Source organism: Rhinolophus hipposideros (genome assembly GCF_964194185.1).
Source record: "Rhinolophus hipposideros genome assembly, chromosome: X".
Lineage (NCBI taxonomy): Eukaryota > Metazoa > Chordata > Mammalia > Chiroptera > Rhinolophidae > Rhinolophus > Rhinolophus hipposideros.
In genome coordinates, this window is record NC_138046.1 from 63,833,302 (window position 1) to 63,861,196 (window position 27,895).

Sequence of the window (27,895 nt, forward strand, 5' to 3'; positions counted from 1 at the left end):
GGCAGAGTCGGCCTGTCTCCGTGACTTTTTTTTCCTGCCTGGCAGTGAGGGCTGCTAGGTCACAACTGTCCAACTTTTATACCTGGTCTTTGCCCTGAGGTCTCTGCCCTGATCGCTGGGTTCACCCATATTATATGCTGACCACTCAAGCAGGAATGCTTGGGCCACTGAGAGTGCACCTGCAGCCTGTGTTCTTCCCTCTCCTGGGACCTGCAGTGAGCTCCATGCTGTGACTGCGCACCAATCTCTGTTCTCTCCTTTCCCTCCACCTCTGTTCACCCTGACTCACCCACCTTCAGTTATTTTGATGTGCTGATCTCTCAGATGTTGTGCAAGGATTTCTTTTTTGTTGAAACTTTTGTTGTAACTTCAAGGAGAGAGATCATGGGGAACCCCTCATGTTGCCATGTTTCTTGGACTTTGATCATCTTGATATCTCACAGTTTATCATTTTGGCCCATTAGATTGGTGATATCATGCTAATTGACCCACTGTGTAGGAAATAGCAAACACCCTAGATCAGATCCTTTCCTGGTGAATGATCATTTGCTTTTTTAAATTTCCAATGTTTATAAAGCTTTAAATAAACTTCGCTGGTGAAGGGTCATTTATTTTGTAATTTCTAATTTTTATAAAGGTTTAAATAATTTAATTATTTTCATTTCCTCAAAGACTGACACTTTTGTAAATTATAACAAACAAATGACTAGAAAATGTTTATGGGATTGGATGTTACAAATATGTCAAATAACTTTTTAAACATTTCTATCAATTTCCATATTTATTTCGTCGCCGACCAATGGCAAACAGCTTAGGAAGTGACTCGAGTCCATGGACCGTACTTTGAGTAGCACTGCCATAGAGACATATGAAGGCCAGAGAGTAGGAGATAAACTATGCAATAGTTCATATTAGTGAAGCTTTTAGGAGTCCAGTGATCTTGGATATATTGGGATATTTCTTTCCAAAATGAGAGACATATTGCTTTACCTTTTAACACCCATTGCACACACAAAAGAATAGGCATAATGCTTTGCGGTCCTTTTTGGATTTGGGAGGAAACATCAAACACATTTGTGATGCTCTGACAAAGCCCTTGGTAATCTGTAAATCTTCTAATTTTAAGTGGGTTCTAGAAAAGAATAGGTCTCCATGAGTTCCAGGCTGCAGTGCAACATGCTTCACTACTAAGGCTGCATGAATCACAGGTGCCAAAGGTATGGGAAATTCCTTTGGCTCCTTTGGTTATATGGAGCCTTTGGCAAACCCCAGTGGGAAGATAGTGGCACAGAACCCTTTGGTCTAGGATAAAGCTCATGAACTACTGTGTTCTCCATTTTAAAAGCAACTCCGGGCTTAAGAATGGGCCCTAGAAGAGACTTCTTGTTCATCATGAACTAGTATTATCTGATTCACACAACCATGAATTTGGATGTGCACAGCAGCATTTTATTATCGAATGGAAGTGGTATATACCTCGTCTAAAGAGATCTGGAAGGAAATGTAAAAATTATGAGCAGATGACACAATCATCATCTTCCTTGATATTTAACCAAATGAACTGAAAACTTATGTCCACACAAAACCTTGCACATGGATGTTTATAGCAGCTCTATTCATAATCGCCAAAACTTGGAATCAACTAGGATGGCCTTTAGTAGGTGAATGGACAAATAAACTATGGTACATCAGACAACTGCATATTATTCAGTGCTAAAAGAAATGAACTCTCAAACCATAAAAAGACATGGAGGAACATTAAATGCATATTACTAAGTGAAAGAAGCCAATCTAAAAAATCTACATACTATATGATTCCAATTATATGGCATTCTGGAAAACACAAAACTATGGAGACAGTGAAATATCAGTGGTTTCCAGGGATTAGGAGGGAAGAATAAATAGGCAGAGCACAGAGGATTTTTAGAGCAGTGAATCTAATCTGTATAACATAATGGTGGATACATTCGTCTAAACCCACAGACTACAACACCACGAGTGTACTCTAATATAAACCATGGGTGATAAAAATGTGTCAATGTAGGTTCATCATTGTAACAAATGTACCCCTCTAGTATTGGATGTCGATAGTGGGGAAGAGTATGTGTGTGTAGGGAAAAGGAGTATATGAGAATTTTTTCTTTTTTCTCCTCAATTTTGCTGTGGACATAAAACTGATTTATAAATAAAGTCTATTAAAAATTATGAGCAGATGTCTCAGATGTTCATGGTATCTGGTTATATTGCTTTATCACTTCTCCCTCAAATGCACCTATTACCTTATGGGGAGTTCCTTATGAGTAATTAATGAGGACAAAAAACATGAGCCTAATTTACTGACGGATCTGCATGGTATGTGAATACTACTTGGAATGTTTGTGAAAGTCACTAGTGAAGGGGGATCCTACCAGTGGGCAGAATATTCTGCAGTATACCTCACTTTGTACAACAGTGGAAGGAGAGATGGCCTGAAGTATGGATGTACATAAATTCATGAGCAAATTCTAAAAGGTAGGTAAGGGATTTGGAAAGATCAGAACTGGGAAATCAGTGACAAGGAATTCATGTTGTGGGGGAAGTATTTGGATAGACCTCTGAATGAGCTAAGCATGTGAAGAAATTCTTAGCTATGCAAATACTGATGACCAGAGGGCATCCATTTCAGAAAAGACTCTCAATAATCAGATGGGCAAAATGACCTGCTCTTTTAGTCAAGCTTTTTCTCCAGTCACCCCAATGATTATTAAATCAGCCCATGTACAAAGTGTGCATGGTGGATGGGATAGTGGCTATGCATGGGTTCAACAGTATGGTATTTCCATCAACAGAGCTGACTTGGCTACCACCACTTCTGAGTGTCCAAGCTGTTCACAGCAGAGGCTAATGTTGAGTCCCTACTACGGTATAATTTCCAATGAACCAGTAGGCTATATGGTGTCAGAGTGATTATACTGGATCTCTCTTCATATGGAGGAGGCAACAATTTGTCCTGATGGGATGGACACATATGGACACATATAGATTTCCCTTCTCTGCCTGGAAAGATTGTGCCAGTACCACTGTTCATGGAATTATAGGACGCTTTAATTGATTGACGTGATATCTTAGACAATGTTATCTCTAATCAGGGGATACATCTTATAGCAACGGGTACACAGCCACAGTATTCAGTGGTTGTGTTATGTGCTTTATGTAGTTTGCTGAAGATTCGTTTGTTATTGACAAATAGGAGAAAACAACTTACAAGTTTAGGATGCTATCCTAAAGGATGTTATATAAGCTTTAAACCACGGCAAATAAATGGTGCAATTTCTCCCATAGCCAGGGACTAAGTGGTTTTTCCTACTATCACATAATATATTTGAAAAAAATTTGCTTCCATTCCCTCAGTCTTAGGCTTGGTGTGTTTGGAGACTGTAGTGTGCAAGGGAGGGGTGCTTCCACCAGGAAACCAAGTCATGGGTCTAATGGATGGGAAGCTGAGACCATTTCATTAACTTTTTTAAGCTCCTCATGCCAATAAACCAATAGACAAAGAAGGGAGTCAATGTATTGGACTAGGTAGTTGATTCTAATTTTAAGGGGAAATAGGGTTGTTGCTACACAATGAGACAAAGAGGATTATGTTTGGAATCCAGAGGCTTCGTAGTTGGGCACGGGAGTAACGAGAAGTGGTGCTTCTCGTTAATCCCTTGAGCAACTGTCCTCTTCAATGTAAATTGCAACAACTCAGTAAAGGAAAGAGAATAGAACTCATATCCTTCAGGAAGAAAGATTTGTTATACTCAATCAGGTAAAGAACCTCATCCATCCCGGTGCTGGCAGAAGGTAAAGAGGGCACGGAATAGGAGAGGAAAGGCAGCTAGGGTTACCAATTTAATCCCATGAAGAGTTACAGAGAAGAAAAATATAGCACTATGCTTTATGTTCCTTTTACTGATATTAGTGAATATCAATAGTGGCTGACATTAGAGGTCGTGTATCATCAAAATGACATCACCTTGCAATGATGCGGTAACTTGTGTGACTTTGTGCAACCCCTTTAATGGAGACATGAAATTTTCATTCAGGTGAAGGACAAGAGAGGATACTGAGACGCAAAAGAGCTGAGCAGTGCTGGGTATCTTTTATTTGCCCCTCTAGCTCCACTCTCCACCCTTCTTCAACCTGTTCTGTGCCCCAGGAAGCTGACATGTATGGACCATATTGACAAGATCCCATGAGTTCTGAATTTCCGTTGGGTTCAACTAATGGGGAACCAGGACAGGAGGTCAGGGTATTTGTTCTCTGAAATGTCAGCTCAGGCTGACTATAACCAGGCTCTGTTCAAGGTGGCCTTCAATATACAACTCTCACCTTCATAGTTCTAGTCCCTACAGGCCTAGAAGTAATAAGAGCTCATTGTTACTATCCCTGGGTTACTGTCCTATCACATGGTTCTCCTAAACTCTTGCCAACACCTTTTTGTAAATAGCCTTTTGCAAATAAGTCCTTTTAAATGATCATAATTTGTGTGTGCTATCTGTTAAATATTCAGGTCTCTGATTGATACAATCCCCAGGGCAGTGCCCTTGCAACAGTCTACTATCTATGCTAGGGTGAGTATGTGCCGGATAGCTACACGCAATTTTCTAAAGGGTCACTCTGTACACGTACATATACGGATATATATTAGGGGTAGTCAAATTTTGTCCTGTTACTAGATTGCAATTGTCATTTACAATTTGATTGTTAAATATTTATGCAAAATTGCAAAGGACTATTGGCGATATAGAAATCGTTCATATGGGATTTTTGTTTAGGTCTAGAAATATGTGGCCATCATGCAGGAGCAATGACTGCTTAACAGCCACGGGATGTCTTTTTTTAAGTTTCAAATTTTTTCGTTGATGATCATTTTTCTATTTTTATTTTGTTTTTATGTACTGAATTATCATTGAGATTGTTTTGAGTCACACTACGTCATGGGTTTTATTTACTGGTTTCCCTACTGCTCATTTGTGATAGATGTAATGGGATTTTAACTACTGTTCTGTTGTACTACTGGTAAAATATTTATCTGAGTAAAGAGGCCGTAATAAAGGAAAACATGTTCTTGTGGATTATATCTGAAGAAGATCTAGATAAATTAATCCGGTGAAGGGTGAGGTAATGTGATAAATCTTAAAAAGTAAACTAATTGAATAAAGATTAGAATGTGGAGTGGATAGGTTAAAAATGACATATATTGATAACTGATTAAGGTGTGTTTTTTTTGGGGGGGGGGCGGTGGCACTAAATAAAAGGATTACAATTACCTCTTTAAAATGAGACAATCTGTATCATGAAGAGAAGACAGAAGAAAATGAAGTCTTAAAACATACAGGAAATTTATTTTACTATTTGCACTTTGGCGATAGATTGCTATGGATGAACACACACACATACGCAATGCAAGGGGGTATTAAGAATTGGGGGGGGAGGTGGGATATTGGGACGCAAGTGGTATCTGTTGCTTTTGAAATGGAATAGGTGAGAGTCTCTGAAAAGCTGGAGAGTTTTAAAACCTAAATATTTTCCAAGCATTATCTCATTTCATTGTAGGGTTGCTGTGACGCAGTCTGTGGCCAATGCCAGCACACTGAATCTCCACACTGTGCTGACTCTAAGTTTGGCATGGACTTTTTGCACCTCAGTTTGCAAAGTTCATGGCAAAAGCTGCAACATGGACTAATCAAAACCAAGTAACTTATGCCAAGCTCGTGTCACAGCATTTTTTTTTTAAACTAAAGTTTATTGGGGTGACAATTGTTAGTAAAGTAACATAGATTTCAGGTGTATAATTCTGTATTACATCATCTATAAACCACATTGTGTGTTCACCACCCAGAGTCAGTTCTCCTTCCATCACCATATATTTGATCCCCTTTACCCTCATCTACCAACCCCCTCCCCCCTTACCCTCTGGTAACCACTATTGTCTGTGTCTATGAGTTTTTGTTTCTCATTTGCTTGTCTTGTTTTTTTTGTTGTTTTTGGTATATATACCACATATCAGTGAAATCATATGGTTGTCTACTTTTTCTGACTTATTTTGCTTAGCATCATTCTCTCAAGATCCATCCATGTTGTCACAAATGGTCCTATTTCATCTTTTTTTACCGCCGAATAGTATTCCATTGTGTATATATACCACAACTTCTTTATCCATTCATCTATCGAAGGACACTTCGGTTGTTTCCATGTCTTGGCCACCGCAAATAAAGCTGCAATGAACATTGGAGCACACGTGTCTTTATGGATAAATGTTTTCAGATTTTTTGGGGTAGATACCCAGGAGAGGGATTGCTGGGTCCTAGGGTAATTCTATTTTTAATTTTTTGAGGAACCTCCACACTGCCTTCCATAGCGGCTGCACCAGTCTGCATTCCCACCAACAGTGTATGAGGGTTCCTTTTTCTCCACAGCCTCTCCAACACTTGTTACTATTTGTCTTGTTGATGATAGCCAATCTAAGTGGGGTGAGGTGATATCTCATTGTATTTTTTTTTTGTATTTCTCAGATGATTAGTGATGTTGAGCATTTTTCATGTTTATTTGCCATTTGTATGTCCTCGTTGGAGAAATGTTTCTTCAGGTCCTCTGCCCATTTTTCAGTTGGGTTGTTTGCGTTTCATAGCATTTAATGTCAACTATATAATAATTGTGTTTAGGTAAAATGACTGGAAGCTGATACTATCTAACCTAGGTTCTGAGTTGGGATGGGAGGGAGGTAACCTCATGGCTATCAATGGACAGCAGCAACTGTCTACAGAAATAAGCTTAGTCATACTTATGTGATAAGGGATTTCCAAGTCCAGAGACAAAGAATTATTACTTATTATATATATATATATATATATATATATATATGTATATATATATATATACACACACAAATATATATATATACAAAAACATATTTGTATATTTATATAACATATACATCAATGTATATGTATATGTATATACATATACATATACGAAAACAATCCTGCAATGAGGTTGGGGAAGAGATAGTACAAAGTCCTCTTTGGTGTGAGACTTGATTGCCTACAGTAGTTCTTCAGAGAAAGGGGGGCGTGTCCTTTGGCCACACTTTATATTTGAATCCTCTAGGTTGATACTATGCTGTCAAAGGAAAGGGGACGGGCAACAAGTGCAAAACCTTTCATTTTTAGCATAAACTAAGTTTTTTGGAGTTACCCTTTTAAATCATTTCTGTGAAACAGATTTTTCATGAAACTTCTATGTAGTCAGACTCCTTAAGTAAAATAAACAAACACTGTCCTGAGTTGTTGGTATTATTGTCTAAAGCTCTTTGATGCAATTCCAGAGTCTAAAACAATCGGGATAGTCTGAATGGTGGGAATACTAACCTCATAGTCTGAAGGCTTGTCACACAGGACAATGTACAAACCAAATGCAGAGACTCAAACTTTTTGGTTTTTTTCCATGTGGAGAATACCTGGCTTTTTTTTTTTTTTTTACAAGGTCTTGTTTTTACTGGCTATTCTTAGATGATAGGATTATTATTAAAAATAGTTGATCAAGATTTTTTGAAAAACAAAGTCCATGCAGATATTTCATGACTTAATACAACCACTTTAAGTGATACAAATGGTTATTTTAATGGTTAATAAGTTGGTTTCTATTTATGTTTCCTAAGTTTCCATAGAGCTGTGGTATTTTGAGATCCCAGTAAGATAGCAGAATGGGTAATCATTTTGCAGTACATAAAATAATTCTGTAAACTTTGAGCTCAAGTTCAAGGAAAAAATAAAAAGATTTATTTAACCCACATGGGCAACATGATGCTAAAAATAACTAGCAATAAGGCCATTTATAATGACATTAATAGTCATTTGAGTTTAGTAAACAGCTTCTGGGAAAAGACATCTGTAAACATTGTATAGAATTCTTGACTATACCATTCAATGTAGTAGCTTATTGGAGGGAATATTAGATGTATCCATACTCTTTTTTAAAAAGTTCTACTCTTGCAAAGTTTCTGAGTACAAAATCAGTCATCCTGTGTTAATATTATCAGCCTGTATCATAAAAATTGTTCAGTTTCTATCATGAACCCTTATTTGAACATTTTTACTTCCAGAAAATATAACACCTCAAAAAGCCTGCAATATTTAAAGCAATGCAAGTCAGATCAATTTTGCCCAACATATCTAAGTATGGAGGTGATGTTTCTCCTGATTCCAGCAGAAATTTTGTAGGATGCATTGCATTTTCTTTCATAATACCTTGGTATAGTTCTTGATACATGATGCAAAGTGGATGAACCTTGAAAATGTTACAGTAGGTGAAAGAAGTGAAAGAAGCCAGCCACAAAGGATCCAATATTGTATAATTCCATTTATATAAAATGTCCAGAACAGGGAAATCTATAGAGACAGAAAGTATGTTAGTAGTAGCTTAGGCCTGGAGAGACTGGGAGGTGGTAGGTACGGAGTTTCTTTTTGAGGTGACTAAAATGTCCTAACATTGATTTTGGTTTTGTTTGCATATTATCTATAAGTATACTAAAAACACATTGAATTGTATACTTTAAAAGGTGAATCATATGGCATGCAAATTATATTTCAACACTTTACTTTTAAAAATGAGGTAGGGAGTTTATACATAGCATCTAATACATTGTATTTATTTAGGTTCTCCTTTCTTCTAGGTTCTGACCAATTCGATTTAATGAAAGTGCATGCATCACCTATCATATGCAAAACATTGCGTACGATCATTGCAAGAGATAAAAGATGAAACAGCTTCTACTTTTAAGTAGGTTAAAATGTAGTAGTGGGAACGATGATATAATAATGATGATGATAGGAGGAGGAAAAAGAATAAATAACATTTATTGAGCAGTTACTATGTGACAGGAACTGTGTTATATGCTTTAAATGATATTTCATCTTCTTCTCATAATAATTCTAGAGATAGATATTATTCTTTTTTTTTTGATTTTGTATCTGAGGAAATTGAGGCACACTGAGGTAAACTAACTTACTTAGGGCCACATATCAAGAAATAGCACACCAAGAATTTCAAACTTCTGGTTAGCCAAGAGCCAGTACTCTTAATAACTGGAGTTCATAAGTACACAAAACACATAATACACGGCAGATTAAGGTTAAGTGTCATGAAAGAGTCAAGTAAAAGTGAAAGAACAATTTGAAGAAAGAACACATCTTGTTTGCAGCTCAAGAAGGACTAGGAAATTCAGTTCAGCTCTGAAATACATAGGTATGCTTGTATGTTTGGTTACAATTTCCACGAGTCATGAAGTAGCTATAAACCTGTATCAGATTAAATACTGCTTTTTTGGTAGAATAAATATGGTCAAACAGGAAATGACAATGTCAAAGGTACAGCTTTTTCAAGATAAATTTATAATAAACAAGGAACTATCTATCACAAGATATACAACCAGAACCCCAAATTTTATTCATTTTCCTTATATCCAATCTAATCCTTTATCTTCAGCCTGAGATATTTTAAATTCTTCTTTTTGTGCTTGCAATTACATTTCTAATCTAGACTGTATTGATTTTTCCCTTCTCCTATCTACTTCCTTATTGACTTCCCCACTGCTTCCCTTTCCACAAAGTTAAATGTTATGACTAAAGCTATTATTCCTTTGAGTTACATAAAGAAAATTACTAAATAATAACATTAGTGTTTTTCACATAAAGGGTAAGTTATTTTGCTTTCAATCTGGAAGCTACACATTAAATGCTCACCTAAATCTATTTTAGCCTATTGTTCTCTACATATTTCCATATCACTTTTCTCTACCATATCGTCTAGACTTACATCTATAAAACAGCATTCCTGTTCTTTATCAATACTCTATTAAGTGCTTTTAAAATTTCCTTCCCAAATCCTTTACTGGAAGATTGCTTTGGCCATAATCAGAGGAATAATGAAACTTTACTTCCTATTCTGTCAGCATTGCTGATGAGCAGGAAATATGATGCTAGACCACTCTCTTCCTCAGTCATTACATAAAATCCAATGCAGTCAATAATGTTGTAAAGATTTTGTAGGGTTATCTGATGGACACTTGTCTTATTAGGGAGACCACTTCATGGACAGTGTAGGTGCTTGACCACTGCAGTGTACACTTGAAGCTGAAGCTGAATAATAATGAATGTGAACTACAATTTATATATATATATATATATATATATATATATATATATATAATATATATGTGTGTGTGTACATATGGTCACAGGAAGTGGAGTACATATATATGGTCATAAGGAATAGAGACAGTGAAAATGTAACAGCTGTGTGCAATGTCAGAGGGGTAGTAGATTGGGGGAGGGGAGTTATCACTTTGTGAGGGGTGTAAATGTCTAACTATTATATTGTTTTGTACACCTGAAACTAATAATAAAAAAGTCCAATGCAAATGAAGTAACATTTCCTTCTGTTATGCATAAATGATCACCTCTGAATCAATCTGCAGACTGCAGGAAGATGTGATAAAAGTGAGTTCTTGAATATAAACAATGAAATCAACATTCTCGAGCTCTATGCTATTAGATTAGGCTAGGCGATGCGGTGGTAACAAAAAAGACCCCAAATCTCAGTGGCTTCACATATAACAATTTATTTTTCACTCTGAAACCGTTCACTGCAAGTCCATCAAGCCTCCAGGGCAGGTCCCTTACAAACCGTGACTTAGGGATCCCCGTTGCATCAATCTTGTAGGTATGCTGTCTGCAGCATGGTGCTTTCAGGTTACTGTGGCAGGTAAAGAGAGAGCTGGAGGATCCACGCAGGACTTATTATTGTTCCAGTAGCGAAACAACACATCACTTCTGTTTACAATCTCTCTGCAATCCCTCTGCTAGAAGTAGTCCAATGGCGTTGCCTAACTACAAGGGGCTGGGAAGTGACGGGAGCACAGAGATATTTCATAAGCTGTTAATATCTTTGCCACATTCTACAAATAATATAAGCTTTTCCAAATTTCAATGAACAACAATTTTGAAAAATTCTATATGGATACAAAATACCCCTGAAATATAATAATTTTATCAGTATATAGATATATATATATATATTTTAGGAAACAGATGTTATGAAGCTTTAAGGTGATCTGACATGGCATTACATTTATAATTTTCCAAGAACCTTATTGAGAGATGTTGGTATTTCCACTCCCAAAATTTTGGGGGGCCAGTATGTTATTTATCTCTTAGATGATTTCTACATTTATAATAATTTTGCTTGAGATTCAAAGAAGCTGACATGAAATCAGCTATTTAAAAAAATAGCTATTGACTGTCTCATCATGCCAAAATATTTTGTACATATGACATTACAATTAGCATAACCTCTGCAACAGGTGTTTTTTGAGACACCAATTTATAAATCACATTACTCTGATATATAAAAATGTAAAGTAAAAATAATTTTCAACTCATTTCAGCATTAGTGGTAAACGTGAATCAGCAACAGAAATGAGGCACCGAATCTTAGTAAAATATAAGACCAATGATGTCATTATATCCCAAATTTAATTCCTAGTTTAATTCAATATTAATGCTTAAGACAACAAACTTTTACACAGCACATTTACTAAGAGTGTGGCAGTAGTTTTAAGTAACAAGACACACAGCGTACTAGAGGTCTGGCACTCAACTTGCTTACAGTAAACCAGCTTCAATATGAAGGCATTAAATATTTTTAAAAAACCTTCTTTTTATATGCTATTTTGGCAAGTGTGCAATTAAACACAGTAATGAAATGAATATAGTAAGATTAAGAATTACAAACTTGAAACTTGTATCTTAAGCATAAATCATATAAAAAAGGATTACTGGTTATATAGAATATCCCTGGATAATCAAAACTTAATAGTATAAAACATGCAAAATATTTCAGAATCTTTATTAATCAAAAAATACCAGGGTCTATGTAAAATTATTCCCTTCCAAAGGGTATCAAAGTTAAATCAAATCATGTAACACTCTAACGCTAAATACTATTCAGTACTGTTGAAGTAGAGGTAAATTTCATAGAATTGGGGGCTTACTTACACTGTTACGTTGCTGTCTTTTCTAGTTCACTTGAAGCAGCATACAACAACATCCCAGAATTTCACTAAGTAAGAAAAGAATGGCTGCTGCACTGGCAAAAATAGAATGTATAAGGATCAAAGGCACACTATTCAGCTAGCCAAAGTGATAGCAAACATTTTTTCCCCCACAAGCCCTTTCCACATGTAAACAAAAAAAAATTATTAAGGAGAAAAGTAAACTAAACTAAATTTATCTTCAAAAGTAAATATTTTGAGACATCAATGTTAAATCTATGCTTCAAAAATGTCAACTATAGAGGTCTGGACTGTATTTCAGACTGTATTTTAAAGATGTATCCAAATTAGATAGTTTTAACATTAGATATACTTTTTTGTCAAAATTATCTAAAACATTTTAATTCCAAACATTTTAACCACTAGTATGATAACAGGGTTTTAGCTCTCAGAGTAATTAAAACACTGTAAGGAAAAACACACAAACGAAATCCAATATTTAAGCTGCAGACAACAATTATGGCCCTTTCTGGCACAATGGCATTTGACTGGCAACTCAAAGTCCAATAATGATTCTAGTAACACAGGGAGACATGCATTTTGGTAAATGTGCCCTAACATTCACAGTTGAAATTTCCTTTAGACCTTGCTTTTTTAAAATAAGGAAATCTTGCTTTTTTTTCTTGATGTCATCCTGACTCGTGACTTAATTCGACTTCTTTTTCTTCTTCTTACCATGTTTCTTGTGCTTCTTCTTCTTCTTCTTCTTCGCTTTTTCTGCTGGTTTTTCTCTCTCTTCATATCTTCTCTTCTTTTTTGCTTGGACCTCCTCTTCATAATCTGATTCTGATGAGGACTCTGATGATAAAGGCTTATCCTCAGGGTAAGTCTTCTTTCTTTTTCTGCTGACATTTATATACTTTTCTTTCTCCGTTTCATCCTTTGATTTCTTTTTCTTTTTTCCAGATTCTTTGCTCTCTGATTCAGATTCACATGTAGAACTTTCTGATGATTTGTGTGAGCGATTCTTCTTTTTCTTTCTCTTTTTTCCTTGTTTCTTTTCCTCATCCTCAGAATCTGAAGAACTGCTTGAAGAATCAGAGCTTGATGAAGAAGATGAAGACCGACAAGATTTCTTCTTTTTCTTTTTCTTCCGTTCTCTTTTTTTGGATGAACTCTCATTTCCACTTAATACTTTTTCTCTGCTTTTTTCTAGTTCCTTCTTCCAATTCTCATTCATTTTCTCTTCAAATTCAGCTAATGCCTTGGAGCCTTTCTTTTTATTTTCTAATTGCTTCTTCACTTCTTCCCAGGTGGGCCTTGGTCGATTGAGATAATCTTGTATTGTTGGGCCTGCAGACTGAGCTGGGCCCCTCCACCTGGCCATGGCTATAGGATTCATGTAGGCTACCCGATTATCCCGCTTTCCCATTGTGCCTAATGGTTCCCAGAGCAGATTCTCAGTGGCTGAGGAGATTAAGGTTAGATGCTCTCCTTAAGTTCTTCAACTGCTGGTACGCCAAGTGGGTGCCATTCTGTGAGAGAAGCAGATGGAATGATTACAAAACACCTTTAATGTAAGACAAATTAAACACACAGCTTAATGGTTCACTGTCCATCACAAAGTACAGTAGAAATTTTCCAAATCTCAGACCTCGGGAACAAAATATACATATTTAAGATCTGTGCATATTTTAGACACTGTGGTATAAATATAACGTAAACTTAACATGTTTTATATACCTCATGAAGGTACTGACTGTTACCTAAAATTTTTAATATTTCCTATTATATTTCCTTTTAGTATTTCCTTTCATATTGTATAACATATATCTTTTTTTCTTTCTTTCATTCTGCTTTATATGGTATAAAGACAGAAACTTTTATTGCTAAATTCTGTACCAGGCAGACCTTTCCAACTTACAAAAATGCAGCACAATCTACTCCATTCTTTGACAGAAATCCAGAAATTCAGAAACATCTGAAAAAAGCCGTCCTTCTCTCATCCAATCCATTACTAAATCCTGCTGCTTAAACCTCTACAACAGATCTCACACCCATTCACGTCTTTCCAAATATGCTCTCATCAAGTTAGTCCAGGCAGTGTCATGTGTCACTTGGACTATTAATTTCTAGTATCTACAAGTCTTTATTTTCTACCAGGGACTTCTCAGTATTTTGCAATGGATTATCTCATTCAATCTCTAGACTACTATTATGAGGTTGATTCTGTTGTTACCCCTAATTCACAGACAGAGAAACTGAGGCTTAGAGAATGTGACTAACTTACATAAAGAAACTGAATAAATGGCAGAACCAGAATTTAAACCAAGGCAGCCTGACTCCAAACCTTTCACACTTAACACAACATTATACCATCTCCTTCTAGCAACCTTTTAATTGATTGCCCTATTTCTACCCTTACTCTTTTTTCCATTCCAGTCCCACACAGCAATCAGAAGGTTCTTAAAATAATCCAGTGGCTTTACATGTTAATAAGAATCATATCCACACTCTTATAAAGGTCCTATATGATCTGTCCTGCTTATTCATCTAGAGTCACTTACCCCTTTTCTCAATTCTATCTTTTTCAGTCTTCTCTTTCTGAACATACCAATTTTTATATTCTGGAACACACCAATCTGCAAGCTAAGCCATCATGGCCAGTTCCACATTATTCTTCACGTCTCAGTTTAAATGTCAATTAATCAGAAAGGCAACTATTAGGTTGAACTACATAAAATTGCCAATTTTATAAGACAAAAACAGTCGAACACCAGCAATTTCATATGGCTCAACCTTATACGAAAGTAGGTTGCCTTTATATCTACCACTCATGTTCGTTACTCTGTATCTGAGTTCCTTGTTTCTTTTATTCATAGCACATAGTAAATTGGTGATTATTTGATTTGTCCAATTATTTGAATGTGTGTGTGTGTGTGTGTGTGTGTGTGTGTGTATAAGGCCAGACAATTAAGTTTCCAAACTCATCCTAGAAAAAGTGCTACATACCTCATTGCTGAATATCACTATGGTCACCTTCTAAGTACTCCCCTTGGGAAGCTATGCAGCAAAACCGAAAGATTAGCAGCATCATTGCAACCAGTTCATGAATGTAACTGTCAGACCTCCTATATGTGTATCCACTGCTAAATAGGCCTGGAAGTGTAAAGGTCATGTTTGATCTGTCTTATCGACCATCGAGTTCCCATTACCTAATATGGCAGCTGGATCACATCAAGTACTTAATAAATATTTGCTCAATAATAAACAAACAAATGAATGGATAGATGGATGGGGAACTCTGGAGGACAGGGGCATTCAGAGAAGTCTCCTGGAGTTGGACATGTCTGTATGGGATTTTGAAGGATACATAGTTTACCCAGGAAATGAGAAACGAAGGACATTCCAGGCAGAGGAAACAGTATGTTAAAAAAAAAAGGAATCTGAAAGAGTACCATGTATTTAGTGCTGATGGAGCTTAAATTGAAGAGGTCAGTGGTGGGAGGTGAGGCTGCACAGACGGGAACGTAGCCCGATCAGGGAGGCCCTCTTTGTTTATTTTAAAATCTTAGATATTGTCCTATAGTTGTTAGGAAGCCAATAAAGTCTTTTAAATAGAAGAGAAAGATGATCAGCCATATTATAGATTTTTCTGTCAGTCTCCATCTGGAGTTTGACCCGTTTGAGTCAACCAAACATACCTATCTATCATACACTCAATGCCACAGACTTTACAGAGACGATTGGTGAAAGTTTCCTGCATTTCGTTTGCTGTGTTCTTATTCGTATTATCTTTCCCCTTCAGTTCAGTCCATCTCCTCTTTGGTCTTTCTGTCTTTTCCATTCTTACTCCTCCTCTAAAGATATGTCAAATATCATTCTTTCCTTGACTTGATCATCAAAACCCCTTAAGAATTTTAGTTCATATTCAACTTGCTGGTTCTCTTTGATACTGGACATTTAGAATAGCACAATCCATTCTAATTTCAGTTCCTTGAGACTCAGTCCTGACATCAGCTAGAAATATAGGTAGAGACCAGTTCACAAAGGCTTTGGATGTGATGCTAAGGAGGCTGGAATTTATTCTGTGGGGCTTACAGTGAAGCTAATGGGGAGACATTGACTATTTTAAGCAGGAGAGTGACATGCTCATATTTCAGTGTTTAAGAGACATTTTTTTACAGTATGAAAGATGAGTTGGAGGCAGAGAATATTGAAGGCAATGAATCACTTAAGTATTCATGCAAACAAGAAATGAAAGCATCTGACTAAAAACAGCGGCAATGCTACTGAAAAGAGGGGAAATATATGAGACATGTTGAGAGAATTCTACTGAAATTAAGGGCCAACTGTTTACAAAGGCTGAGGGTAAGAAAGGAATCTAGGTCAAGGTTCTGGCTTCAGAGATTAGATAAAAGGCAATGCCGAAGACTAAGTAATATAGGAAGTGGCATAGACTTTGCAAAAATGTCTAGGTTTGGCATTGGACTCATAAAGTTTGAGGTGCCTGTGAGACATCTGAATCAATCTGCATGTAGGAGACTGAATATACGAGTACCGGCAATCTGGAATGTGACCTGAGTTAGAGATATAGGATTGGCAGTCACGGAGTGATGACTAAAGTCATGGGAGAAAATTAATTTACCGTGGGGAGGATTTCAAGTAAAAAGAGGTTCAAACACTAGATCCAATTTAATAACAACATGCAAGGGTTTGGAAGAGAAAGTAAAGCCTACAAAGAAAACTTCAGAAAATTAGCGAGAGTGTTAAGAGCTAGACCAGTATCAAAAAACAAAAAGTAACAATCACAGAAACTTAAGGGAGAGAATAAAGTTTCAAGATGAGGACAATAATTCTCAAAGGCATATGTTCATGAATTTCACTTGAGCAATTTTTAAATATCAAAATGTTGGTAAATGAACTCAATATTCATGAATAACAAATGGGTTATATGAATTTTAGTACACGAGTATGTATATAATGGACTACTATATGCACAACATATTGTTGAGAAAAATTCACCAAATGTAAACATTGATTGTCTCTGCACATTGGGGAGGCATTATCTCCTTTTGTACATTTTCCTATACTGTCTACATTTTCTACAATGACTGGGTATTATCTTTACTTTCCAAAAATCCAGAAAAGAAAGAAAGATGTCATGAACAACAATATTAAATGCAGAACAGGGCAAGTAAGATAAGATCTTACTTATGTCCATTATATTTGGTTACTCAGAAATCACTAGTATGGTAATCCTTAACTTTTTGAGGAATCTCCATACTGTATTCCATAGCAGCTGTACCAATTTACATTCCCACCAACAGTATATGAGGGTTCCTTTTTCTCCACAGCCTCTGTAACACTTTTTATTATTTGCCTTCTTGATGATAGCCATTCTAAAGGGTGTGAGCTGATAGATATCTCATTGTTGTTTTGGTTTGCACTTCCCTAACAGCTAGTGAAATTGAGCATTTTTATTTTCATAAATCTGTTTGCCATTTGACCCAGCAATCCCTCTCCTGGGTAGGCACCAAAAAAAATCTGAAAACATTTATACGTAAAGACATATATACTCCGATGTTCACTGCAGCATTATTCACGTTGGCCAAGACATGGAAACAACCAAAGTGCTCTTCAATAGATGACTGGATTAAGAAGATGTGGTATATATACACAATGGAATACGACTTGGCCATAAGAAAAGATGAAATACTGCCATTTGGAACAACATGAATGGATATTGAGATTATCATGCTAAGTGAAATAAGTCAGAAAGATGAAGTCGAGAACTATATGACTTCACTCATATGTGGAATATAAAACTGAAAGCAACAAAGGAACAAGACAAAGAAACAAAAACTCATAGACACAGACAACAGTTTAGTGGTTACCAGAGGGTAAGAGTGGAGGGGGATGGTAGAAGAGGGTAAAGGGGATCAAATATATGGTGATGGAAGGAGAACTGACTCTAGGTGGTGAGCACACAATGTGATATATAGATGATGTATTGTAGAATTGTACATTTGAAACCTATGTATTTTTACTATTGTCACCCCAATAAATTTAATTAAAAGAAATCACTAGTAACCTTTGCTAATGCAATTTTAATTAAATAGTGAGGATAGAAACCAAATGACAGTAGGTTAAAGACTAAATGAGAGGTGAGAAAATAGAGACGTAGGTTAGACTCATTTAAGATTGAAAGTAAAGATACAGGAACATAACTATAATGAGGATGCAGAATTAAACAAAAATATGTTTTTATTGTTTGTTTTTATCATAGAATGAACAACCATATTGACAGGGTGACATGAAGGATAAAGTATAAAGAGAAAATTTTAAGAAGATAGGAAAAGGAAGAAATAACAGGTATGGCAAAACCGCAGAGGAAACAGAGAGGAATCAAATTCAAGTCATAGGCAGAAGACATCTCTTCATGGCAGAGCAGAGGCAAAAAAAAAAAAAAAAAAAAAAAGGTGTGGCTGCAAGGTTTTTTTGGGGGTGTGGATGAGCTATGAAAGGGAGAAAGTTGAAGTATTTTTCACATTATAGCCTTCATTTTCACTCAAAGGTAGGTGCCAAGGTCATCTGCTAAGATTAAGGCAGTTGAGGTAGCACGGGAGTTTGGGGACCAATAATTAAAATTACAGACACATGTAAAAAATGTAATTGGACTACTTTCTTATACTATATACAAAAATATACTCAAAATGGATTAAAGACGTAAATGTTAGGCCTGAAACCATAAAACTGCTAGAAGAAAATATAGGCAGTAAACTCCTCTGACATCACTCTTATCAGTATCTTTTTGGATATATCCCCTCAAGCCAGGGAAACAAAAGGATAAACAAACAAATAGGAATACATCAAACTAAGTTTTTGCACAGCAAAGAAACCAGCAACAAAACAAAAAGACAACCTAATGAATGGGAGAAGATATTTCCAAGTGATACACCTGATAAGGAGTTCATATTCAAAATATGAAAGAAGGCATACAACTTAACACCAAACAGACAAACAATCCAATTAAAACAAGGGCAAAGCACCTTAAATGGGGAGAGGACCATTTCTCCCAAGAGGACATACAGATGACCAACAGATATACGGAAAGATGCTTAATATCACAAATCATCAAAGAAACAAATTAAAACCACAATGAGATATCACCTCACACCTGTCAGAATGGCCATCATCAATAAATCAGCAAATAACAAGTGTTGGTGAGGATGTGGAGATAATGGAACCCTCCTACATTTTTGGGTGTGATTGTAAATTAGAAACAGAATGGAGATTGCTCAAAAAATTAAAATTATGGCGTTAAGGAAAGATAATATAGGAGCATTTGTGACAACATGGATGGATCTTGAGAGTATAATGCTAAGTGAAATAAGTCAGACAGACAAAACAGAGAACCCTATGATTTCACTGATATGTGGTATATAAATCAAAAACAACAAGACAAACAAATGAGAAACAAAAACTCATAGACACAGACAATAGTTTAGTGGTTACCAGAGGGTAAGGGGGTGGGGCGTGGGTGATGAGGGTAAAGGGGATCAAATATATGGTGATGGAAGGGGAACTGACTCTGGGTGGTGAACACACAATGGGATTTATAGACGATGTAATACAGAATTGTACACCTGAAATCTATGTAACTTTACTAACAATTGTCACCCCAATAAATTTAATTTAAAAAAAAATCACCTTAAACTGTAATTTGGGGACCCTTACAAATTTCATGGAGAGGAACAGCATGTTAACTATGTTTATATACTTTTATTTCAGTTAATAAAATTTAACAGTCAAAAAAAAATTAAAATTAGAGCTGTCATACAATGCAGCAATCACACTTCTGGACATTTATCCAAAGAAAGAAAAACATTAATTTGAAAAGATACATGCTCCCCTATGTTCATTGCAGCATTATTAGCAATAGCCCAGATATGGAAGCAACCTAGATATCTATTAACAGATAAATGAAAGAAGAAGATGACACACACAAACTCATACACACACAGGAATGTTATTCAGCAATAAAACAGAATGAAATGTTCCCATTTATGACAATGTGGATGGACACAGAAGGTATTATGCTAAGTGAAATAAGTCGGAGAAAGACGCATACCATATGATCTCACTTATATGTGGAATCTAAATAAAATAAACAAAACAAAGCAAAAACAGACCCCTAGATATTGAGAAAAAGCTGATGGTTGCTAAAGAAAAAGCTGATGGTTGCTAAAGGGGATGAACTTTAAAACATCAAAATTTAAAAAGGAGTTATTCTGATAATGGTTGCATAATTACATAATAAAAATGTCAAAAAATTAAAAGTAAAAAAATAACATTTGGAATAACTTCAGAGGGGAATTGGGAAAGGGTGCTGGCACAACACAACATGTAGGAGGCCTTCAGAACTGCAGAATCTGTGTGTTCTTTTCTCATAAGATTAAAGTACAGAGAAAAGAGAAAAAGTAACACCAACCAAGGCTCTTGTTCAAATACTCTTTGTTTAAAAGTATTGTGGCTTACTTTCTGTTTCTATCATAAAAATTAAATTGATTTTCTGTATCTTTATTTATATGGAGTATGCTAATTTTGTAAAAAAAGATTAGATATAACTTGTGACAGCCCTGTTGGTTAATCTGGGTGTTATCATAGTTATTTGTTCATTCATTCTTACAAGAACTCACATTTGATCATCTATTATGAGGCAGATACCATGTTATATGCCATGGAGATTACAGTCTAGCAAAGGCAATAGTCATTACACAAATATTAAGTGAATGAGTATATAATTATTATTGTGATTGGGACAATGAAGTAAATTTATAGGATGCTATAAGAGGTATAAGGAGGGATCTAATTCAGAGCGGAAGGTCAACTTTGAGATACTCATATATAATTTTAGACCTGATAGATAAATCAGAATTAGCAAGATGAAGGAGTTAAACAAGATGGGAATAATAAAAAGAGTCAAATTTGATCGAATGTTCCAGGCAGAAGGAAGAACAGATGCTAAGGCCCTGAACTGAAAAGGAAAAGCCAAATACAATGCAAAATATTCACATTATTATATTGTTGTAAACCAGCTGTCATATCACTTTTTCTCCTTCTTGAAAGTGATTGTGTCTATACCATTTTTCATTGGACATGCTCAGGTACAAATCAGTATGAATTTAAGTTACTTAAAAGCATATTTTAATGTTTCACAGTGTAATTTCTATTGTAAGTATCACCAAGTTTTGTTATTTTAGAGACCTACTCTATTTTACAAATAATTTCACTGAATTTTCAATTATATGTCTAACTGTAGATGGATTCTCACAGACAATGCAGTTGAGTTGAAAATCCTTTTAAAAATAGTGGGTAATCAGAAATAAATCCATGCCTATATGGTCATTTAATCTATGACAAAGGAAGGTAGAATTTATATTGGGGCAAAGACAATCTGTTTAATAAATTGTGCTGAGAAAACTGGACAGATACATGTAAAAATATGAAACTGGACTGACTACCTTCTTATGCTATATATAAGAATAAACTAAAAATGGATTAAAGACTTAAACGTAAGACCCAAAACCATAAAAATCCTAGAAGAAAATACAGGAAGTAATTTTGCAGACATTATCCTTAGTAATATTTTTTACTGATATATCTCCTTGGGCAAGGGAAGCAAAAGAAAAATAAACATGTGGGACTACATCAAACTAAAAAGCTGTTTCACAGCAAAGGAAAACATCAACAAAACAAAGAGACATCCTACTGAATGGGAGAAGATATTTGCCAATGATACATCTAATAAGGGGTTAATATCCAAAAGTTATTTAAAAAAAAAAAACTCGTACAACTCAACACCAAAAAACCAAAGAGCCCAATTAAAAAATGGGCAGAGGACATGAAGAGACATTTCCTTAAAGAGCACATACAAATGGCCAACAGACATATGAAAAGATGCTCAACGTCACTAATCATTAGAGAACAGCAAATAAAAACCACAATGAGATACCACCTCACTTCTGTCAGAATGGCTATCACCAATAAATCAACAAATAACAACTGTTGGAGAGGATATGGAGAAAAGGGAACCCTTATGCACTGCTGGTGGGATTGCAGATTGGTGCAGCCACTATGGAAAGTACTATGGAGGTTCCTCAAAAAATTAAAAATGGAACTACTTTATGATCCAGCAATTCCACTACTGGGTATTTATCCAAAGAAATCCAAAACATTAATTCGAAAAAAAAATAAATATGCACCCTTATGTTTATTGCAATGGTATTCACAATAGCCAAGATATGGAAACCAAAATTCCCATCAATAGATGATTGGATAAAGAAACTGTGGTATATTTATACAATGGAGTACTACTTGGCCATAAAAAAGAATTAAGTCTTACCATTTGCAACAACATGGATGGACATAGAGAATATTACGCTAAGTGAAATAAGTCAGACAGAGAAAGACAAATACCATATGATCTCACTTACATGTGGAATCTAAAGAACAGAATAAATGAGCCAACAAAACAGAAACAGACTCAGAGATACAGAGAAAAAACTAATGGTTGCTAGATTGGAGGGGGATGGGGTTGGGGGATAAAGTGAAGGGATTAGAAAGTACAAATCGGTAGTCACAAAATAGTCATGGGGATGTGAAGTACAGTATGGGGAATATAATCAATAATGCTGTAAAGATCATGTAAGGTGCCAGATGGGCACTGGACTTATCAGGGGGTTCACATCATAGACTGTGTAGATGCCTGATCATTGCACGATACACCTGAAGCTGAAGTAGAATAATATTGAATGTCAGCTATAATTAAATATACATATACATGCATATATATGTCACACACACACACACACACACACACCGCGGGTGCCAAAAAAATGTATTCACATAACTTGTATTCATCTTTTATTATTGGTATATATTGAGTATTACAATATTGTTTTTTTTCCTTTCTTAAAATGTGTATACATTTTTTTGGCATCCTCTGTAGTCATTAGGTGTATAGTACAGCATAGGGAACATAGTCAATGGTATTGTAACAGCTATGTATGGTGTCAGAGGTGTAGTAGACTGGGGGGTTATCACTTTGTGAATGGTTTAAATGTCTAACTATTATGTTGCTTTGCACACCTGAAACTAATAAAAAATATAAAAATAAGTAAAAAAATAAAAATAGTTCACAACCGCTCCAAGACTTAATCTGAAGTACTCAACTCTTTGATGAAGGTATGGACATTTGGATGAGGCCCTCTATAAAAATAAACAGGGTGTTTTTCGTTCATACTAGCTAATGTAAGTTTAAGTACCATGCTACTGGTACTTAAGGCCTCTTACAAAGCAACTTGAAGAATTTAAGATAGCAATTAATTACTAAATTACAAAATAATATTCTACACATATATACTAACAATACTTTTAATTATCACACTATGTTTCGCCATTTCATGTTGAATGATCACATAGAGAATAGCTGTAGCACCATCTAATTCACAGGCCAAGCAAGAGACAAAGAGGGTTTATAGAGAAATTTAATGATATCTCTCAATTTCCTGAGAGTATCTAGCTCTAACAAGTGTATGCAATATGATATCCTTCCCTCTCAATAAAACTCAAGCATGAACACATTTTATTCTAGTTGTTAGCATGACTGTTTTGAAGGAGGAACTATCGCTCTTATCTTGACTGGGATCAACATGATAGACAACCGTGATATACTGAAGCCATTCTCCTCATGTGAATTTCCTCTAGTACAGTTGTGTCAGGGAGCATTTGTCATTCTAGAGAAAAGGTGCAAAATTTGAAATGCTGCCTCCTCTTCCTTCCTTCTACAGAATTATCAAATGACAAGATATCAGTCTCTACCATTTTAAGGATGATACCAGAAAGCTTGTATCAGCAACAAAATATTGCAGATGCACAAGATAAAAATAGAAAAGAATGAATATAAGGGTAGAAGCTCTAAGTGTAAATTTTAGCTAAGTGTTTGTTTTAGAGAAACAAGTACTTCACCCATTTAATATACTAATACATTTTGGATGTTATATTCAGAAAAACAAATGGTGTAATTGTTTAGCTTTTATGCTAATGAAGTAAAATGCTTTTTTTAAGCAAACATTTTTTTTAATTATTGAATTTATTGGGGTGACAATGGTTAGCAAAATTACATGTTTCAAGTGTAGCATTCTGTAACATATCACCTATATATTGCATACTGTGTTCACCACCCAGTTAGTTCTCCTTCCATCACCATATATTTGATCCCCTTTACCTTCTTCTACCACCCTCCACCCCCTTTCCTTCTTATTTTAGAATGGTTTTAAATTTACAGAAAAGTTGCAAGTATAATAGAGAATAGCTGTATCCTCTGCACCCAGTTTCTCTTACTGCTAATATCTTACATTAATGTTGAACAGTTGCCACAACTAATAAGCCAATATGGACACATTAATCTTAAGTCCATTCTTTATAATCAAATTTCATTAGCTTTTAGCTAATGTCCTTTTTCTGTCCAAGGAATCCATCAAGGGTACCACATTACATTTAGTCACCATGTTGCTTAGACTCCTCTAGATCGGCAGTTTGTCAGAATTTCCTTGGTTTTGATGATTTTACTGTTTTGAGAAATACTGATCAGGTATTTATCTTTTAGAATGCACTTCAATTCAGGTTTGTCTGATGTTTTTCTCATGGTTAGAGTTAGGTTGTAAGTTCTTGGGAGGCAGAAAACAGATCAAGTACCATTCTCATTACATCATATTAAGAGTACAAACTCACATCACTGACGTTAACCTCGATCACTTGACTTGGGCAATGCTTGCCAGCTTTCTCCACTGTAAGATGCCCCTCCCATTCCATACTGTACTCTTTGGAAGGAAGTCACTATGTGCAGTCCATACTTAAGGAGTGGGGACTTATGTTCCACCTCCTTGATGGAAGAATATCTACATAGATTATTTGGAATTCATGTGTATCAGAGACTTGTCAATTCATCTGCATTAATTTATTATTCCAATCATTTATTGGTATCAGTATGGATCATAAATATTGACTTTATACTTTAGGTAATATTTTAATACTACTTTATTGTGTTGCTAAAATTGTTCCAGTTTTAGACTTTGGGAGCTCTTTTAGTTGACTTTTAAGTCCCTTTGACATACCACCATCATTTTGTTTCTTAAGCACTTACTTTCTAACTCTACAAGATGCCCCAGGATCATTTTGTATATCCCCTCCATTGGCCCTAGAATCCTACTGGGGAATCACTGCTTCTCGGCCCTCTTAGCAGACAGGGCTGGGAAATATATGAAATTATTCTAATTTATTCACTCGTATATTAAGTTTGAACTAAGTAGCTGGCACTTGGATGACAAATATACATTATTCAGAGATGGTATGCAGACCATTGTTTTGACTCTAATGTGACATCTAGGTGACATGACTGACTCATCATCAACCAAGTCCATGTTATGGTTATTTCTTGAGTAATAGGAAAGGATATCTTCTGCATACATTTCCGAAACTGTGTGGAAAGTCTAAGAGTATAGTAAAAATAAAAGAGCAAAGGCCCTCAGAAGAGCTAGCCTTGCCCCTTAAGCACTTTGTCCTAGTCAAGAAGCCATAAACAAAATGTTATCGTTTATAGCGCCAGTGTCAATGTTTTAAGAAACTGTAGAAATCCATTACAGGTAACCCCCATATAACACGGTTGTTAAGTACCTTAAAAATACAGTGTTATGCAAATCCGTGTTACATGAAACAAAGAACTAGTACAAAAAAAAGGATAAGGTTCCAAAAAATTTAAAAAACATACTATTATATTTTTATAATTCAGAGAAATATCTTTATTAAGGCAATTTTCACCAAAAGTATAACATATTAATATGTATTAAATAATGTTTTCTTTATCATCACTCCTAAGTACCATTAGCCGAGGGTGTTTTCTTTTTGACAAGGTATTTTCATCCGTTGAACTTTCTTCAGCATTATCTTGACTTCTATTCTGTAATTTTTGCCAAAAAAATCTGTTATTTTAGATTCCTTGCTTTTAGCTGAGAGATCTTTATAAATTTTGTTATATGGTGCTAAGCACTCATGAAATTCTCTCTTAAACTTTGTGCTTTTTTCGGTGGAAGGATCTTCATTTAGGAAATGCTGCAGTAAAATCTGATACGACATCCACGTTTGAGTGAAAAATTTCAAGTGAGAAATCTTTAGCTCTTAAAAGCTTTTATTACGTTTCTTGTTGTTCAGAGATTTCCCTAATTTTGAATGAAATATTTTTTGCTCTTAAAAGCTCTTATTACACTCCGTGTTGTTCGGGAATTTCTCTAATTCTCAAACCCTGTTAGAGTAAAACCCTGTGCTAGGATGCCGTGTTGTACGAGGGTTTTCCCCAATTCTTGAACTGTGTTAGAGCAAAACCGTGTTGTAGAAGTGCTGTGTTATACGGGGGTTACCCACATATACATACGAGGTCTGACAATTAAGTTTGTGAACTCATTCTAGAAAAAGCGCTACATACCTCATTGCTGAATATCACTACGATCACCTTTGAAGTACTCCCCTTGGGAAGCTATGCATGGATGCCAGCACCTAGTACACCCTTCAAAGCAATTTTGGAACTCTTTTTCTGGAATGGCCATCGGAGCTGTCGTCGTATTACCCTTGATGTCCTGAATGTCATCAAAATGACTTCCTTTCCATATTTCCTTTCTCTTTGGGTAAAGAAAGAAGTCACTGGGGGCCAGATCAGGTGACTAAGGAGGGTGTTCCAATACAGTTATTTGTTTACTGGCTAAAAACTCCCTCACAGACAGTGCCATGTGAGCTGGTGCATTGTCATGATACAAAAGCCACGAATTGCTGGAGAAAAGTTCAGGTCGTCTAACCTTTTCACACAGTCTTTTCAGCACTTCCAAATAGTCAACTTGGTTAACTGTTTGTCCATTTGATATAAACTCATTATGAATAAACCCTCTGATATCCTAAAAAGGTTAGCGACATCGTTTTGACTCTTGATTTGAACTGATGGAACTTTTTTGGTCATGAAGAATTGGCTGACTTCCATTGTGTTCTTTGATGCTTTATTTCAAGGTCATATTGGTACACCCATATTTCATCACCAATGACAACATGGCCCAAAACATCATCTTGCCTCTCCAAAAGGTCTCGGCAAATTTCAGCTTTCCTTTGCTTTTGTTCATCGGTGAGCTCCTTCAGGACCATTTCTACACACACCTTTTTCAGGCCAAGATTTTTAGTTAAGATTTTCCTGTCTTCCTGCCGATATTTACTTGGGTCTTCTATGCTTCTCACAGTCAGCCAACGATTTGGACGCACAATTTGACGAATTTTTGCAATGTTTTCATCAGTTCTCGTTACTGGTGGCCCTGACCTCTCTTCATCGGTGACACGTTCTCTCCCCTCAGAAAAATGTTTAATCCATTTGTGCACTGTTGTTTTCTTCATGGCATTATCCCCATAAACTTGGACTAACATGTCCCTGATCTCACTTCCACTCTTGCCAAGTTTAGTAAGAAATTTAATGTTTGTTCTTTGCTGTAATTCAAGCTCAGACATTCTCGCAACGGCACACAAGAACACTCAACAACAATAAAGAACGCCACTCAGCAAGATATCGCCACACATCAACATGAACACAGCTATGAGGCACTGATATACCAAGGTATGGTAGGTATGAAACCTTACCTAGGTGTTTGTACAGTGCTGCCCACGTAAGCACAGGGTGGCAAGATCGCGAACTTAATTGTCAGACGTTGTACACACCAAATT

General features: G+C 35.8%; 1 protein-coding gene across 4 annotated transcripts in view; it reads right to left on the reverse strand.

The window, feature by feature from the left end:
* Positions 1–10,595: 10,595 nt before the first annotated feature.
* Positions 10,596–27,895, reverse strand: part of FAM133A (family with sequence similarity 133 member A) — a 56,754-nt gene continuing 39,454 nt past the window's right edge. For all 4 annotated transcript variants that reach the window (XM_081043392.1, XM_081043393.1, XM_081043391.1 and 1 more), the window contains one exon: positions 10,596–13,614. In XM_081043392.1, the coding sequence (XP_080899518.1) occupies positions 12,786–13,511 (726 nt within the window). In that variant the 5' untranslated portion in view covers positions 13,512–13,614 and the 3' untranslated portion in view covers positions 10,596–12,785. The remainder of the gene's footprint in view (positions 13,615–27,895) is intronic.